At 41.7% G+C, this 19,741-nt stretch overlaps 1 protein-coding gene across 8 annotated transcripts in view; it reads left to right on the forward strand.

The window, feature by feature from the left end:
- The window catches only part of CACNA2D1 (calcium voltage-gated channel auxiliary subunit alpha2delta 1), a 642,096-nt gene that overhangs the window by 283,119 nt on the left and 339,236 nt on the right, over positions 1 to 19,741 (forward strand). For all 8 annotated transcript variants that reach the window (XM_053252730.1, XM_053252724.1, XM_053252726.1 and 5 more), the window contains one exon: positions 13,365 to 13,424. In XM_053252730.1, coding sequence (XP_053108705.1) covers positions 13,365 to 13,424 — 60 coding nt within the window. The remainder of the gene's footprint in view (positions 1 to 13,364; positions 13,425 to 19,741) is intronic.

Raw genomic sequence — 19,741 nt, forward strand, 5'->3', positions numbered from 1 at the left:
CAAGGTCAAACTTTTTAAACAGTCCCAAATCTTTATTCAGCCATCCACCATCCACCTCCAGCTCGCCGAGTACGGCCCCTTCGGCAGCAGGCTATCTGCCAGCTGGCCAGCTTCAAACTCCGTATCTCAGCCTTGATATTTCAGCCTTCTTCAAAGTCCAGCCTCCTCAGCAACCCCAATTGCTAATGTTTGTAGCAATACTATTAAGGAAGATTAAAACCACAAATAGTCTTTAAAAGATTAAAATACAGCTCACAGAACGCTGATGAGAACTATAGTGTCCTTCCGGCTCCATCCGGTGAGCAACCGATGCCAGAAGTAAAGGTAAAGTGTGCTATCGAGTCGGTGTTAACTCCTCCCTATCAACTTAACTTTTCATGCCTCTTTTGACCAGAAGGGATTATTGCAGTACTAAGAGCAATGCTTTAGAATTCTCACTTCTAACAAAGGAAACACATGCCACCTGGGAGAGGGGCAGGTGACACATGGAGTGGCCATGCTCTGATGCCCCCTGCATTGATGTGCTAACACGGCAAATGAGGCGTGAGTGACATTCAAACCTGGAGGTGCAGCCTGTTGCCCTGGTAGATGAAGAGCACAGGTGGGGGGGGCACAAAGGTGATGGCAGTGGAGGAGGAGCCACTGCCAAACTTTATTTATTTATCTGTTTGTTTAGCATATTCAATCCTATTTATTAAATATGTTGAATAATTAACATATTGACCTTCTCCATGGCCGCACCTCTTCTTTGGAACACTCTTCCCCCCCAGATTTGTTCAGCCCCCTCCCTAGCTTAAGACTTAAGCTCCCTAGCTTAAGATCTTCTTAAGACTACCTGTTTCAGCAGGCATTTGCCTATCTATCTATCTATCTATCTATCTATCTATCTATCTATCTCACCACCTAGAGTCTTTGGAGGAGGCAGTATATAAGAAATTTTTAACAAACAAATAAATAAATTTCTATGCCACCCAAAACTTGCATCTCTGGGCGGTTTACAATTAAAATCATTTAACACATTAAATCAATTAAACAATTAAAATCATTTAAACATTGAAATCATTAACATTAAAATCATTTAAAACCCAGCATTAAAATCTTAAAACTATAAATCTAATTAAAAGCCTGGGTGAATAAATGTGTCTGTAGTGCCTTTTTAAAAGTTGCCAGAGATTGGGGGGGGGGGAATCTTATTTAAACAAGGAGCACATTCCAAAGTCCAGGGGCAGCAATGGAGAAGGCCCATTCCCGAGTAGCCGCCTGACAACTTGGCGGCAACCGCAGACGAATCTCTCCAGATGATCTTAACAGGTGGTGGGGCTCGTGAAGAAGCTGTTCGCTTAAAAACCCAGGGCCTAAGCTGTTTAGGGCTTTATAGGTAATAACCAGCACATTGTATTTTGCCCAGAAATGTATCGGCAGCCAGTGTAGTTCTTTCAACACAGGAGTAATATGGTCTGTTCTAGATGTCCCAGAGACTAACCTGGCTGCTGCATTCTCGACCTACTGCAGTTCTGCACTACATGCAAAGTCAGCCCCACATAGAGTTCATTGCAGTAATCCATCCTGGAGGTTACCAGCATGTGTACCACCATTTTGAGGTTTGAAGCTGATAAAAACCACCTCTGGCCACCGCCTCAGTCTGGGACACCAGGGAGAGTTTTGGATCCAGAAGCACCCCCAGACTATGTACCTGTTTCTTCCGGGGGAATGTAACCCCATCCAGAACTGGCAGATCAAAATCGTCTCCCAAGATCCGTCCCAGCACAATAAGTACCTCCTTCTTATCTGGATTCAGCCTCAGTTCATTATCCCTCATCCAGCTCATTACTGCCTCCAGCAGTGTTACCTGTAATTTTTTTCATCTGTGTGCTAAATGAGTTTTGTTCTGGGCATCAGTATCAAGGCAGTGTGCATGCACATGCATTCAGAGTGGGGCCTTCATGATTCAACCTGAGTGGAATCTAAAATTTACTTAGCGGATATAAAAAAAAAACTTGTGAGTGTGTGTACATGTGCATGCCTTAGAGGGAACACTGGCCCCCAGGCAGGCATTTAGGGAGGTTATGCCTTCTCCTGGTGATGTTGACATGGAGAAATAGATTTGGGTGTCATCAGCATATTGATAACACCCTGCACTAAATCTCCTGATGATCTCTGCCAGTGGTTTCATGTAGATGTTAAACAACATTGGAGACAATATGGAGCCCTGAGGGACACCATACGAAAGTTCAGATTTTGAAGAACAGTCTCCAAGAGACACCATCTGGAATCTGCCCATGAGGTAGGAGAGGAACCACTGCAAAGCAGTGCCTCCCACCCCCAATCCCTTCAGACATTCCAGGAGGATTTTATGGTCAATAGTATCGAAAACCTCAGAGAGATACAAAAGGACCAAAAGAATTACACTCCCTTTGTTAATTCTCAATTGGAGATCATCCATTAGGCTCACCAAGGCAGTCTCCACCCCATAGCCTGCCCGAAAGCCAGTTTGAAATGGGTCCAGATGATCCCTGCTTCCTGGTTAAGTGCTTTACTGGATTTGGCCAAGGTCCACCTCATCAGCATTCCTTGCAAGCTTACCAGCAACTAACAGACACAAATAAGTGAGCAACCAGAAATTAGCCAATCATCCACTGACAGACCATGACCTGCCCTCTGTATAGCCCCCAAGAAAGAGCAATAAAATTGTTTTATCATAAAGTTGATTTCCTAATGTAACGCCTAGGTTTAGTTTTGCAGTTTAATCCAGGTAATATTAAAATGACAATTGCTCCTTAAAAGTGATTTTATCATTGTGCTGAATGATAGCACAATGGCTGCTGATGAACTCCTGCTAACATGGCAAAGAGGCACCTTTTAACGTGGTGATTCTCTTTATTTAGCAGGGAGAGAGTAACTGGCCCTATCCACCCCCAGCACAGTACCTCCAGTGACTGTTGCGGGTGTCTATCTTATTTTTCTTTTTAGATTGTGAGGCCTTGGGGGACAAGGATCCATTTTATTTATTTATTATTTCTCTGTGTGAACCGTCCTGAGCCATTTTTGGAAGGGTGGTATAGAAATCGAATGAATGAATAAATGAATGAATGAAATCACAAGCCCACCAAGAAGCAAGGAGATTGCAAACCAATCGGAAGCCTGTACCAGAAAACCAATCAGCAATGAAAAACAGGCCTCCAAAATGATGCTCAGAATGTTGAAATGTTTTGATTGAAACAGGGTGTTCTGTTCCAAGTTCGCAACAGGCCCTTTATTTAAACAGGCCCTTCAATTTTCAAGGTTTAAACACTTGAAACAGCCCATTTAGAGTTGAAACATTTTCCCTTTGAAATGTTCTGCACATCCCTACTGAGTGGGTTTGCCTCCATGCACTCCATGTAAAATTGTCTATGTGTTATATATCACAGTATGCTAAAATGCTGTGTTTTGTAGAGTATGGTATAAAACTGGGTGGTGGTGGTAGTCGTGAAATATACTGGCCAAATTACAAATATACATTAGAAGCTTTCCAGAAAAAAAACGTTAAAAAATGAATTAGTAATACCCACCAAGTGTGAATCCTGTTATTTTGGTGCTTCTGACAAATGCAACATGATTGTTTCGGCACAAAAGTTCTTAGCAGAACAGCATTCAGTCCTAATGTGGCTGGTTTCATGCTGTGGAGATTCATAGCATTTTGTGACCCCCTTTGATAACCGCATCCATCATAAAATGAGATTCTAGAAACATGGCAAAATTCTGATTGTTTATATTGTTCTGTATAAGGTTTTTCTTTGAGTATGTAATGTTTCCATACTATCAGAAGAAACGTAATTGCTTTCCAAGATATATTAATGGTAGGTACTTAGTACTGTGCTGTCCTCTAATTGTGGATTGCATGATTGACTGTCTGTAAAGATAGATAATTAGTACAGTAAGTGCATTAGCTGCTATTTATTAAACCTGAGATCTACATTACTTCATGCCAAGATATCATGAGAAAGAGCCCAGCCCTGAGGATGTTTATGCTCTGTAAATGTATACACTGTGTTGGACCAAATAAATAGCATAACTAGATGGATAACTGAGCTGCCATTTGCCTCCTGCTAATATTACTAGATGATTGTGATTTAAATAGCTAGTTCTAAAGAGCTGCTGTGATGTGGTATATACTTTAATATAAGCAGACTTGTAGAAAAGGGAAGGGAAGTGGGGAGGAAACCCTTCAAAATTAAGGTGGCAGTTGTTAGTGTCTTCAAAATGTCAAAAGGAAAACCCTTCAAAAGGAAACCCTTCAAAATTAAGGTGGTATCAAAATGGACAGCCACTAACGATGATTAGCCTTCATATTTTAACCCTTGATGCCTGACTCAGCTACGAAACCAGGCTTTAGATCAGACCTCTATAACCTGTGCACATGAAGCCAAATGCAATCCATCAGTTATGTGTGATGATTTGCCAAGAGCACAATAAACCACTACGTTGTTGTTCTTGTGCTTGTTGTTGTTGTTCAGAGAGTAAGAAGATGGGTGGGAGGGTGTGCCCAAGTATAACAATCTACCATGAAATCTGGAGGGGTTCTTGTACAATGGCAGTGTGATCCTGCCTTTTAATGTTTTTCTTTATATTTTCTGCAACAGTGATCAAAGAGCATCTCCCGAGAAGACTTATTCATCTTCAGACCTTCATTGGGGGTGGGGAGTGACCGGGGAGAGATTTCATATCTTTATCTCCTCTTGACCAAAAAAACAAATGCAAATGCAGATGCAAAAACAAAAAGACAATGAATGTATACTTCAGAGCTTCGTTTTCTCTTCTAATGCAACCAAACAATTGAATTTGAAAAAAATTGATTACAGAAACTTGATCAGCCTCTCTTGTGTACCAAACTGATAGTATATGTTTTGTGGTGTGTGTGTGTGTGTGTGTGTGTGTGTGTGTGTTTTCTCATACGTGTCCAGGTATCTCACAGTTCTCTGATGTCTGATCCTTTCTGGGTGGTGTTGAAATACAAGCTCTCTTCAGACATTCTAAGTGCCATTGGTACTCACGCTTATAACTTCAAAAGTGGGGAGGAAGTTACTCACCTCCTCCCCTGGGCAGACATGCTTATAGTGTTGTTTGAGAGGAGATGTGCCGTAAGCATGTTCACCAGTGATTCCATTCACTGGTGAGAGCCACATTGCTGAACAGACATTCTGTCCCCTTTCAGACAAAAACTGTTGTATGTGTGTGCGCCTTTTGGGAGGAGGTGACTGACAGCAGTGGGGCAGGACTTCCTCCCTGCTTTTGCAGTTGTGAATGCCCATCGCACTCATAACGTCTGAAGAGGGCTACAATCTACTATTGCTCTCCCCTCTTCTTGTACAACTGTAATCTGAAATCACTGAAGTACAGGCTTATCAACTGGCTGCTTTCACAGGAGCTCTCTTGGCAGAGACCTTCAGGCCCTCTGGATCCACTAAGGATTGCATCTTCTTTTCCAAATATGGTAGTCACTACTCCACTTTGCAGTCCCTTGCTGGACACACCTGCAACATATTTTAACCCTTAAGAAGTTACACAAGAACCTAGACCCATGGGCAATACATAGCTGTTGGGCTAGAAGTTGTGGTGGCCTGCTACGGCTGGACTACTATTTGGGAAGGTAGAAGCGTTACATTCTACACCAGCATTATTCTTGCTGTCTCTTTTCAAACTAATTTGAATGCCAAAGTACTGTTAGTCAAGTGTGAGCCCTATAGCAATAGCAGCACCCTTAGTCATACATGGGTATCATGCTAGAGTGCGACTGGTTGCTGGGAAGAGTCTGAGACAGAGAAAATTCTAGCTACTGACGTATTCATATTCATTCTGTCTGTCTGTCTCTCTTTCTCCCTCTCCCTCCCCTTAATACGTAAATTTCATTTTACATTTCTATATTGTTTGAGGCATGTGACTTTCCCTGGGCTATATGACTGTAACAGGTTCCTTATAATTCAGCTTTTTATCTATTGGTTTCTAGTCTTGCAGACTTGAGATCTAATGAGTGTGAGCTTTCACATATTATAATACTAACCTGAAGCATTAAGAGGCTCTCGGATATAAATATTTAAGCATGACCTACTTGAAGGGAAATAGTTATGAGCAATACAAAGGAGCAGATCTTATTATTATACTATATACTATTGTGCTACCTTTTAAAAAGGGCCATCATATTAGCTGTCAGAACTGTGTGCTGGTCAAGAGGAGATAAAGATATAAAATCTCTCCCCGGTCACTCCCCACCCCCAATGAAGGTCTGAAGATGAATAAGTCTTCTCGGGAGCTGCTCTTTCTAGATCAGATAACATTTCCCCATATTTCTTTCTTTGTGATGGCAATACATCAAAACCTTTTCATAGATTAGCAACACACACTTGGGATGCACAGGCCAGACCTTTCAATGCATAACCAGTTTTCAGAGTGACGGATGATGTGCCCTTTTTTTGTTTTTGCTTTTGGGGTGATCTTTCATATCTCTATAAAATGAACATGAAAGTTCAGAAGGTGCACAAAGTAAATACTACAATTTACACATTTCCCCTATTCCCACCCACCCCTCCCCTCTTTACATTGCATGGTAGATTTTGTATCATGGGATAGTGACTCTACCAGAATGCTTAATAGAAATCCAGTAGCAGCCACCTTCCCTTTTCTTCTCTCTACGTGTGAGCATCAGAACTGGCTTGAGGGTAGAGACAGCATTTTTGAAAGATAATTTTTTTTGCATTAATAACTGCTGCCTTATTGAATTGTAGGTTGCTGCAGGAATAGTAGATAGTGGTTATTAGAGGATGTGCATACCAAAATGATGACATGAAGGGTCAATGATGCTTGCCGTGAATGATCTTATGCTTGTTGTTGCCAAATGATTTCCTAATGGGATGTAAATGTAATAATAACACTTCACTTTTTTAGAGCATTTCTTTAGAGGAGCTGGAGGCCTTTCTACACATGATCTCAGTAATACTTTAATAATCCAATAAACAAAGTTAGTACAATCCACACAGAGCAGAGGCCGAAGCCCTTTCCATACATTCACTGCAATTATGCAGTTGCTCCCACTATCCCCGTCCCTTCCACATGTTCATATAATCTTCTGTACAGAAAAGCAGATTAACATGTGGGAGCAGTATCTAAAGTACAGTCTTTGTACTTTCAGTGGTTACCTGAATAGGGCTTGAGAGAGGCAGAGGCAAGAGACAGCTCTCCAAAGAAGAGAAGTGAAGTGATAGCCTCAGGTTGTGACTGTGGCAAGTGTAGAACCTCACCCTGCTTCACAGTGAACACAGTGGCAAGTGTAGAACCTCACCCTGCTTCACAGTGAACACAGTGGCAAGTGTAGAACCTCACCCTGCTTCATGCAGGCATCATCTCACCTTCTACCACTGCCCCTTTCCTGACTCAATACTCTCCCCAGGGGCGGGGGGCTGCCCAATTCACTGGAAGCCATCTGATTGCCATCTCTCTTCTTGGCAGCATTCAGCATGGTTCTCCAGCCAGCAATGTTTAATGCTGGCTGGTCTCTCTCACCTTGTTCAACCTTGTCTGCTTTGTCTCCTCCATTTCAGCAACAAAGCACCCACATTTATTGTACACCCGTGAGAGAGACTGGCCACTGGTCAGCATCACTCACTCCTGCTGTAGCAGGCAGCGGGCATCCAGCATCAGTAGTTGTGTTGCCTGCCCATCTGGCTAGGATCTTCCCAGACACAAGACCAATTGAAAATTCCTGCCAGTATTTTTCTGAACTAAAAGCAAAAAAGTGACACCCACAGTTATGAGAAACCAAACAATGTCATCCTAGTCAATCCAATATATGGCAGAGTAGCTTCCTCTGATGCAAGTAGATACCTGTTTGGCCCCTGAGTCTGTTGGGCAGTCGCTGTTTCAGGTGGTCGCTGGAATATTTGCAGAAGTTTGTCATTTTGAGCACACAGCATACACAGCATACATGGTGGACTGAGGGATGGAGTGAGAGAGGGGCGGGCATGTGAAGGGTAAATAATGGGTGGGTAAAAGTAAATAAATACAAAGGATGGGGAAATAAATGTGCATCTAATGGAGAGGGACTGTGTGTGTACATCGTGGTCTGAGGGATGGCATGGGAAGGGTGAGTAAAAGAATCCTACTGAACGTAGCACCTAGGCAGCATACAGAATACCTAGTCATTGGCTTTTCCACAGTGGTGAGTTGTGTTTATTCTCAAATTAGCTTATTTTTAGCTAAATAGACATACATTATACTGATTAATGTATGCAAATTTTAATGCAAAGTGGAGACTTTTTTTGGTGAATAGCACCCACTATTTCAACCTTTTGAGTGATGGATTTCCACTATTTTTGCTATCTAGACCTGACCACCCTACTGTGCTGGCCTCTGTTGTGCTCTCCCTCACTGTGCTGGCATTATTTATCTCTCATATGCATCCTCTGAAAAAATAAAGAGGGAAGTCTTTGCAGGGCCTTTCCATGCAAATGGCCAGGGCACATGCGCAGCAGCCTCCAAAATGGCCACTGCCACATCAGAAAGGGCCAGAACGCCCCAAAAATGGACCCCAGGGGAGACCGGGGGGGAAGGGGGAACTGCCACTGACCCTCCAGTGGCCACAGCAGCACCCTCCAGAGGTGGTGGGTTTAATTTTTAATTCTTTAAAAAAAAAACTATAGAACCCCTGATTGGCTTGCATTCAAGCCGAATGAGGGGTGGGGGTCTGTTCATCAGGCAAAAGCGAACATGCCCAGTTTGGTTCGAGTCCAAAGTGGAACTGAACTGAACCAGGCAAATTAGTTTTGTGTACATCCCTACTCTTTCCCTCTCTCTAAATGCATTAATCATGCTTTTCTCCCTTGATTATCTCTGCATTTCCTACCAGCTGTCACTGACATACTTTGTTCATCTCACAATAACTTTCCTGTTTATGCACATATGCGTGGGTGGCATGGCAATACAGGAGACTTTTCATTTTTCACAGGGGTTATGTTCCCAGCTACTATTACTAAGCGGAAAACACAATAATGGAAACCTGGTTAGGTTCTTCAGTGCAAAGAAAAGTGCTTGAATAAATAACTTTTAAAAATATAGCAATAGCAATAGCACTTACATTTATATACCGCTCTATAGCCAAAGCTCTCTAAGCGGTTTACAATGATTTAGCATATTGCCCCCAACATTCTGGGTACTCATTTTACCGACCTCGGAAGGATGGAAGGCTGAGTCAACCTTGAGCCCCTGGTCAGGATCGAACTTGTAACCTTCTGGTTACAGGGCGGCAGTTTTACCACTGCGCCACCAGGGGCTCATTTTATGAACAAGGGGCTCAATATATGAACAAAAAGAATACAGCACAGTACCTTGGACCCCCTGGCTTCTCCAGTAATGCCCCCCCCCAATCCTCTGAATTCCACCAAATAAATCTACCCCCCCAAAAAACCAACCCAGGAAAAAAGCCCTAACATGGGTCCACACTGCTTCCAGAAGCCTGGAACGTCACTGTAAATGCCACTGGGTCTGAAAGATGTGCACAGGAACTGCAGATGGGCAAAATTCATCCCCACGATTGTATATATTGTCCGACTGTGAATAGCTGAAACCATGATGGGAGAACCCACAAAAACCATGGTGAGAGAACCTGCAAGGTTCGCCTGTACTATTGGTATTGCACCACTGGCTGGATTTAGCCCTCTAGCTGGTGCAGCTATTGGCAATGGTGTTATAGGAGGTGTTCCAACCCTGACTGCAGTGCATAGTTTATGGAAGCATACTAATGTGGCACTGATCTCAACATCTTGGTTGTGTGACATTGATAAAGATCATTTTAGAAGAGGGAGAGGGAGAGGAATTGATGAGCTCAGTGTGTGTGTGCTGTGAGCAAAACTAAGTGATGCCATAATAATGAAACTGACACTCACCAGAACATTCAGAATTGACATTGGTATGAGTCTTATAGACCTGAATCTAATTATCTGTACTGATGCTTGAAGATTTACGTTTTAAATTTTAATCTTGTCTTCTCTCCAAATGTTTAAGATAGGTGTCATAAAATCTGTTGCTTTAAGAAATCTTACTTAACCCTAGCTATTAATGCAGTGCCTAAATTACAGACTCTAACTAGGACTGCCTATTGTTGCTTGCATCATAATTGGATTGCAATTTGGGATCAAGCCTTGCAACCACTTTAAAATGCGCTCTCTCTTCCTTTTGCTCACTCTCTCTCTGTCTCTCCCTCTCGGCTCTAATTTGCTCAATATTACTTTGCAATAATATTTCCATCACTGCATTGTAATTATAGTATGAGATCTGGAGAAGGCAGCATATTGCCTAGGCAACCATGCAACCCTCATATTCTGTGCACATAATGCCAGGGGGATTGTCAGTAGAACAGAAACCAAACAGTCCTCCCTCCCACTTGGGTTCCTCATGACTTTCCTGATCTTCCAGCCCGACAGGTGTTTGACTTGGCCAGAAAAACCAGATCAGCCGGAATAATCTTCTCCCTTCACTCAAGAATCCACCTACCTAATAGAGACATAGATCACATCAAGCCACATGGACCCAAGTATACAAGAGAAAATACTTTTAAAATGCTTTGGAAAGAATAGATCATTCATAAAATCATGTTCATGAGTTCAATCAATCATCTTTATTACAGTCATAGACCAGCATAAAGTACAGGGGGTGATCACACAGTGCAAAGTATAATGCATAATGATACATTAAAAGGCCTAAGGAAACATGAAAAAGCATTTAAATGCATAAAAGGGAATAAAATAACATAAAAAGGCATACAACATAAAGGTATAAAAGGCATAAAAAGGATTAAAAAGCCCAAGTGATAAATACAGTCTCGCTCTCTCTCTACACACACACACACACACACACCCACCCACCCACCCACCCACCCACAGAGCTATAGCACGAAAAGTGCTATAGTATGGTATGCTGTGTCATGAGTTAACTGCTTTCTAATGGTGTCTGGCAACCCCCTCCGCTTCCCCCCCACCCCGCTGCTTCTATTTCCCAACTATTGTAATGACCTGCCTTGGCCAACTGCCCAACAGCTGCGAAAACCACTCTTTTCAGAGGGGAAGGGAGAGCCAACAGACAAGAAAGGAGACAGAGAGTAGTCACAAATGTTGCCAGAAGTCAACACCAGGAATTCCACAGGATCCAGGGTAAACACGAACCATGGTCAGTCTCAATAAACGAGACCAGATTGCAAGGTCAAGGTTGCTCATGGTAGGGCTGGTCACCACGGACATTGTTTCCAGCACAGACCCAGCTCTCAGGCTGCTCTAACAGGGCAGTGTGCTGAGAGTCCCACCCAACTGCAGCTGAGCCTTGCCAGGGAGATGCAGCTGGGTCAGAGCTGGAACACCTGTTCCTTCTGGCCAGCCTCTCCAACCTATGACATTCCTCCCTCTGAGCCTGTACTCTGGCTCAGAGTACATCGCTGTCGGGGATCTGGGGCAGACACCTTGACTTCAGCAGCCTTGGAGGCTTCATCAGGAGGATGGAGGGAAGGAGGCAGAGGGGCCTGCAGGCCTGTCAGCTCCGGTTCTGCTGAGTCGACCAGAGTTTCAACCTGCTCCCCTTACTCTTGGTCTTCATCTGAGGAATCCTCCACGACTCCCATGGTAGTCATCACAACTATCTGCATTGGCTTTTGTAAAGGGCATTCAGTTTACATGACATATGCATGCCCTATTGTAAGGTCTATGGAACCTTCCCATGTGACAACATGAAGGGAGGGGGCTAGGCTCTGAGCATGTGCTAACATAAGCAGCCAGCGTTGTCCTATGAAAGCTGGCTGCACAGGTATAAAATCAGGAAATTATCTTGAAATACTACATTATTATTAGTATTTATAGGTGGCTTATCCCACAGTAATGGGTGAATTAATAATATTATTATTAATAATAATAAATAATAATTAGTAATGAACAACAGCAGCAATAATGGAGGCTGGTGATGTGCTGGATGTGGGCTAGCAAACTGAGGTTAAATCCAGACAAGATGGAGGTGCTGTTGGTCAGTAGGAAAACCAGTCAGAATTCAACCAGCTCTGGATGGGGATATGCTACTCCTGAAAGATCAAGTGCACAGCTTGGGGTATTGCTGGACCCAGTTTTACTTCTGGATGCTCAGGTGGAAGTGGTAGCCAGGGGTGCCTTTGCACAGCTTCGGCTAGTGCGCCAGCTGTGTCTCTTTCTCGAGATGGCAGATCTGGCTATGGTTACACCATGCTTTAGTCATATTGCAGCTGGACTACTGCAATCTGTTTTACATGGGGCTGCCCTTGAAGAATATTCAATAACTTCAGTTAGTACAGAATACAGCTGCCAGGGTTCTTTTGGGAACCACTCATTTGGAGCATATTATACCTATTTTGAAAGAGCTGGACCAGCTGCCAATTTGTTTCCAGATCCAATGCAAGGTGCTTAATGGTTAACCCTTAATGGTTTTGGCCCTGGATATCTGAAGAACCACCTGCTCCCAAGGATTTCTGTCTGCTCAACAAGGTCATTAGGAGGGCTTTGATCCATGTGCTGACACGGAGAGAGGCCAAATTATTGTGCTTGCTCAACAGGGCCTTCTCTGTTGTTGCCCCCAGATTTTGGAATACTGAGTTTCCACTCTTTGACGTCTGTTGCTGCTTTAAAAATGACAAATGAAGACCTTTTTATTTGTTCAGGCTTTTATCCCTTAAAGACTGCCAGGTTTCTTAGCTCTTCTGCTATTTTGTCTTTTTTTTTTTAAATGGCTATTGCTTTTTTGTGTGTTCATGATTTTAACTGAATTTAAAGTTTTAATGTGATGTTTATGGAGCTTTATTGTATTTTAATTTTTGTTAGCTGCCTTGAGATGAATTTTATGAAAGGTGGTAGAGAAAGTGAACTATGCATAACACACAGCGCAGCACAACACAACACAACACAACATGAGTCTTATAAGCAGGCAAAACTAGTATTACAAGAACATTATTATCCTTGTCCAGCAGAGGAGGGAAGCCTTAGTGGTCGAACTGGATGCTTTGAGGTGAAATCCATGATTTAAACTGGCTTAGCAATTTCCTTTCTCCTAGGGAGTCCTGAGGACTGTAGTTCTATGAGGGGAGCCTGGGGTCTCTCGGAGAGAATTCTCAGCACCCTCATCAAAGTACAGTTCCTAAGATTGTTTAGGTAAAGCTATGACAATTAAACAGGTATATGACCCATTAAAGTGCATAGTGTATATATTTCTGAGTATTTAACAGGTAGTATAAGTTTGGGGAAAGTGGAACTGGATGTTTACTTATCATTGTAAGGGATTTTGCTTTTAAAATATTGGAAAACTAAATCTTCTTATTTTGTTTTCTTTAGCGCCTTGCTAAAGCAGCAGAGTTATTTCAGAAATCTCACCCATGGCAGGATGAATTTGCGGTAAGCATGTGTTTTAAATTTTGTGTTTTGCAAATATTGTTCATTTTTGTTTTCTAATTTTCATGCTTGTTAAATTAACAAAACGCATGTACATTTCATCCTTGTTTTGATACAGCTGCCTCAAAGGTATACAGGACCTATGGGGAGGATATAGTTGAGAAAACGTTTGATTGTTTTTATTTCCTGTTAACAGACAGTGGGGATTGGTTTTAGAATCCATGTTATGCTAGAATAATGAACTAAAATCAATGTTGAATCTGTTTGTGACTTGGAAATGAGATTAATTTAGCCTAGGTGTCAGCCTAAATAAAGGATCACAATATATATGCATTATTCATTGTCCCTGACTTTTTCTAATTCCCCACCAGACATCATTGTGAGAGCCTGCTGACATAATTGCAGTTTGCCTGCTAAAATACTGTTATTCTTTGGCTTCAAAAGGAGTGTGCAAATAGGGTTTACACTCATCAGGATAATATTGTGGCATTCAAGAGATACATCTGGTGAACCAAATACACAGTAGCTTTGATACCAGTTCCAAATCTGAGGGCACCCTGGGCAAAGAGCCCTGGAGGGCCTCCCCATATTGGTGATCCCCCACCCCAGTTTGGTCCTGGTACACATACTAGTGGGCACGCAGCTTCAGATAGTGGTAGGTAGTGGAACGATCTCATCGCTGCCAAGGTGCCAAGGAGCATGTGCCATCACAGCCCCGGTCTGTACTAAGCACTCCACCTGTTTTTGTTCTTTATTAATGCATATCTGAGTCTTCAATGAAAAAATAGTATTCACATGGCATACAAAATAAATGAAATACAATACAATAAATACTAAGAAAGAAGCAAAATAAAAGCACCAGGAAGCTTTTCACACCTTCTCTGGAATGAAGGGTGTGTGCTTAAATATGGGGCTGATTTACTCCGAAGTCCCTGCAAGCTATCAAGGAGCACTTCACAGACAATTCAGGTTTTTCACTGTGTATATATTTCCTGTTAGAGTACAGCCCAATTTATATCTGGGGTAAAAAAAATCATCGGGTTTTGGGGATAACTCTGAGTTCACAGTAAAGCCTTGCAGAAAACCCGCAGTACAGTGGACAATAGGAGAGTTTTCCAGAGAAGGGCATTCCATAGTCAGCACACCATAACCAAGAAGGTCGTCTCCCCAGTCACCAGCTGTCCCACTTCAGGTGTGGGACCATTTGGGGAAAGGCCTCTGAAGATGACTCCAGTGTATGAGCTGGACTAGGTTGGAGTAGGCAGTCTTTCAAATAGTCGGGTCCCAGGCAATGTGTTGACTTTTAAGGTAAGCACCAGTACTTTGAGTCCACTGTGCCCAGAAATGGACTGGGAGACAACACAGCTTTTGAAGCACTGCAAAGATATGTTCCCATTAAACAGTTCTGGTTAGCAGTCTAGCAGCTATATTTTGTATAAACTGCTGTTTCTGAACAGTCCTTTAAATGCAGCCCCACAAATGTGTTATAGTAGTCTAATCTGGAGGGTATTTAGTGTAATGATAACTGTGATGAAGCAATCCCTGTCCAGGTTCAGTTGCAGCTTGCATACCAACCTGAGATCGTGGGAGGCATTCTGTGCCACAGAGGCCACTTTTAACATGTATTTATATAATTTATTACATGTATATCTCACTTTTCTTCCAGGATGGAATTCAAGGTAGTATACACGGGGTTCCCATGTGGTCACCCATCTAGGCACTGACCAAACCTAGACCTGCTTAGCATCAGCAAGATGACTGTTTCATGTACCCACAGACTATGGCCTGGAGCTTGGGTATATAGTACCAAACCTGGACCTTGTGGCTGTGAGGTTTTCCAGCTGGGGAAAGCTCAGGTGCTTGGATGCTTTCACCAGCATCCAGCACTTCCAGCATTGTTAGCTTTCACCAGCTAAAGGAGAAAGCAGTAGTGGTCAAGAGTATGCAGTGATGGATGGAACATATAGGCACAAGGCTTTGTAGCTGAGCCAGATTTAGGTTGCTGTTTACAGTTTCTGAAACTGTCTACAGTTTCAGCTTAAAGGTGAGCTTGGAGAATGTCCAGTGTCCTCAGCATGATGAGGCTGGTGCCTTTGTTTTTTAAACCAGACTAATAGAACTGTGTGGAATATAATATAACCTTCATATTAGATTATGGAATTAAAATCTGAACAAACGTATTAAGTTTCTTGTTAATTTGCTCCATTTTAGCAAAAATGTCAGGAAAGAACTGTACTTTCTTTGTATCTTACATCTCTCCCCAACCTATAACCTCGAGTCGAGATATAACTTGGGGAAGTGGCCTGTAAGGAGCGTTTTGTGAATCTAGGCCAGTTTCATTTGGGTGACTTCAGATGCTTTTAGAGAGATGAAGAACTGTCCTGAAAAATATGTCTATTTTTACTGCTTCCCTCAAAATTTCTATTTTTACTGCTTCCCTCAAAATTTCTCAGAAGTTTTGCCCAAGGAACCTCCACATTTGATTATAAATCCACTTCAGACAGAATCCTCTGACAGAACTGTACCCTAGGAGTTTTTGTTAGGAACATATTTTAAATAAATAAATGACATAAATAAATAACATAGAAAGCTGCCTAATAATAATAATAATAATAAGTAGAAGGAGAATGGCAACTTGAAGAAAGAAACAGAGGGTTTAATACTGGCTGCACAAGAACAGGCACTAAGAACAAATGCAATAAGAGCAAAAGTCGAAAAATCAACAACAAACAGCAAGTGCCGCCTTTGTAAAGAAGCAGATGAAACCGTGGACCACCTAATCAGCTGTTGTAAAAAGATTGCACAGACTGACTACAAACAAAGGCGTGACAAAGTAGCAGGGATGATACACTGGAACATCTGCAAAAAATACAAGCTACCTGTAGCCAAAAATTGGTGGGACCATAACATTGAAAAAGTTGTCGAAAATGAAAATGCAAAAATATTATGGGACTTCCGACTACAAACAGACAAACATCTGCCACACAATACACCAGATATCACTGTAGTCGAGAAGAAAGAAAAACAAGTCAAAATAATCGACATAGCAACACCAGGGGACAGCAGAATAGAAGAAAAAGAAATAGATAAAATCACCAAATACAAAGATCTACAGATGGAAATTGAAAGGCTGTGGCAGAAAAAGACCAAAATAATCCCAGTGGTAACTGGCACCCTAGGTGCAATTCCAAAACAACTTGAAGAGCACCTCAACACCATAGGGGCCACAGAAATCACCACCAGCCAATTACAAAAACCAACTTTACTGGGAACAGCCTATATTTTGTGACGATAGCTATAATAACCAACAGTATTGATGATAAAATTCAGCCATCCCAGGTCCTTGGGAAGGACTCGATGTCTGGATAAAACAAACCAGTCAATAACACCTGTCTGACTGTGTAAACAAGAAATAATAATTCGATTTCTATACCGCCCTTCCAAAAATGGCTCAGGGTGGTTTACACAGAGAAATAACAAACAAATAAGATGGAACCCTGTCCCCAAAGGGCTCACATTCTAAAAAGAAACATAAGATAGACCCCAGCAACAGTCACTGGAAGTACTGTGCTGAGGGTGGATAGGGCCAGTTTCTCTTCCCCTGCTAAATAAAGAGAATCACCACAGTGCCTCTTTGCCCAGTTAGCAGGGGTAGATGAAGAATCATACTATTGATCCATCTAACTCAGTATTGTGTACACTGAATGACAGGGACTATCCAAGGTTTCAGGCAGGATGTTTCCTTGTAAATGCCAAGGACTGAACCTTGAACCTTCTGTATAGAAACAGATGCTGTGCCACTAAGCTGCAGCCCCATTGCCCTATCACAGTGCTCGTATGTAGTCACCAATCAAAATGCAAATCAAGATGAACCCTGCTTAGCAAAGGGGACAGTTCATGGTCGCTAGTGCAAGACCAGCTCTCCACCCCATTCATCATTAAAATGCCTTGGTTTCCCTTAATTTGTTTCCCCAGATGTTTCTCCTGAGGAGGAACTCTCAGATTTGCTTGAGGCAACATTTCAATGGCAGTTGTCCTTCTGTTGGAATATGGAGTGTTTTAAAACTATATGGGGGAGTGGTTATCCTACACAGCTGACATTCTCCTGTGATTTTGCTCTCTTTTGCCCTTTATATTAATCAAGTTGTAAGTCATCAAATTTCACTGCTGGGAAGATTTTGCAAAATTGTACTGAAAATGTAGTATTTTATTAACACACATAATGAAGAAACTCTAGAGTGAACACAGCATCAACATGCATATCATTTTTTGGCAGGAGAAAAGCAGCATGACAAAGCACAAGCCTTTCTTTTTTGAAGTACGTTGAGAGAACTGTGTAGAATATAATAACCTTGACATTAGGTTATGCAATTAAAGTTTGAATAAACGTATTAAGCTTCTCATAATTTAATTTGTTCCATTTTAGCCAGAAGTAATCTTTCATTTCTTCTGGCCTGCTTTTAAAGAAAATGCCTGTTCAGATTAGTGTGCACATGGATCTGTCTGCTAAACTTCCTTTTCATTGTAATTTTTCATTTTCCTAATGGCTGTTTTCTGAAATAAAATCAGCATTGCAGAGTGTATTGCTTGCCCTAGGTCTTAAGCAAGGAATAATTGTCCTCTAGGTGAATTTGTGCTGCATGTGAATGATCCTGCTCTTGTATTGCATCTTTCCCAACATTTGCTTTTGGGTGATGGAAGTATAACACGCATGAGTCATAGACAAACTTTCTTTTGAGAGCTTCTCATTAGCTTGAAATCAGTAGTGATCTGGTCAGACAGATTGTAGCACAATGATAGCCTGTGATATTTTTTGAGGAAAAAATATATAGCTCCCCAAACTCAATGCAATCTTACAGAACAGATGTAGGTTTCATTCCAGTGAAACATATATTAAATAAGTCAAGTATATGGAGGTTTCTGAAGCTCAGGGGTAGCCTACAAAAGCCTACAAAAGCCTATGGATCAGAGGCTTTCAAGCTTTCTATGTTCATGGAACCCCTTTTGAGACTAATTTCCCATTCCCTGCATATTTGCTATGGATCTTCTATCCATTGCAGAAGATTTTGGAACATGATTGGGGTACACAGTGGGCCAGTTCAGTTGTCACATGGAATCACATTTAAAGTCTAGTTGTGTGCAATGTCCCTAAGCTTCAGGAGCTTTCATTCCTCCTTGCCCTGCATGATCCCTACTATACATTAAGATCATTGAGAGCGGTCTGTCTCCATATACTGCCAGCTCATCTGGTGGTGACTCAGAAGCAGGCCTTGACTTCTTTTCCAGCTTTCAAAAGAGCCCTTAAAACACGTTTTTTTTTAAGCTAGGCATTTTAGTAATTTCTGAGTTTAAAAATTTTAATTGCTGTTTAGATTTTTTAATTGTAATTTCTGAATGTGTTAGATATTTTAATTCTTGTTTTAATAGCTGGTTTTGTTTGTCTTTGTTTTTGTGAATACCTGGAGCCTCTGGAGTCAGGTGGTATAGAATTTGTTCTTAAATCCCAGAATTATCCCAGAACATAGCTAGAAAACCACTGGTGTTGTAGACAATGTGTACAAATTGATCTTCAAAATGTTGAACTGATGGCTGTAATCCATATATCCATATACCCCTGCTAACTGGGCAAAGAGGCACCTTTTAACGTGGTGATGAAATTGTTTCATCATAAAGTTGATTTCCTAATGTAACGCCTAGGTTTAGTTTTGCAATTTAATCCAGGTAACATTAAAATGACAATTGCTCCTTAAAAGTGATTTTATCATTGTGCTGAATGATAGCACAATGGCTGCTGATGAACTCCTGCTAACATGGCAAAGAGGCACATTTTAACGTGGTGATTCTCTTTATTTAGTAGGGAGAGAGTAACTGGCCCTATCCACCCCCAGCACAGTACCTCCAGTGACTGTTGCTATTATCTATCTTATGTTTCTTTTCAGATTGTGAGTCGTTTGGGGACAGGGATCCATTTTATTTATTTATTATTTCTCTGTGTGAACCGTCCTGAGCCATTTTTGGAAGGGCGGTATAGAAATTGAATGAATTAATGAATGCATAAATAAATAAATGTTTGGATATATAATCCATTTTTCAGATATTCAACTGATATCTGAAGTGAGGTTGGGGTTACTCAGAAAAGACTTTAGCCAAAAAAAAAAAAGGGGGGGGGAAGTGAGTCCTTGAGGAGGATGGGTGTGCACTCAAATGTTTGTTTCGGGAATCTTGTTCAGTTTTGTGGCTCCCATTTGGTTCATTTCAGGTCTGTTTGGAGCGTCCCAATGGATTTCATCCCTTTATCTTCATTTCTTATAAATGAATTG

This window comes from Hemicordylus capensis, chromosome 5 (assembly GCF_027244095.1).
Source record: "Hemicordylus capensis ecotype Gifberg chromosome 5, rHemCap1.1.pri, whole genome shotgun sequence".
NCBI lineage: Eukaryota > Metazoa > Chordata > Lepidosauria > Squamata > Cordylidae > Hemicordylus > Hemicordylus capensis.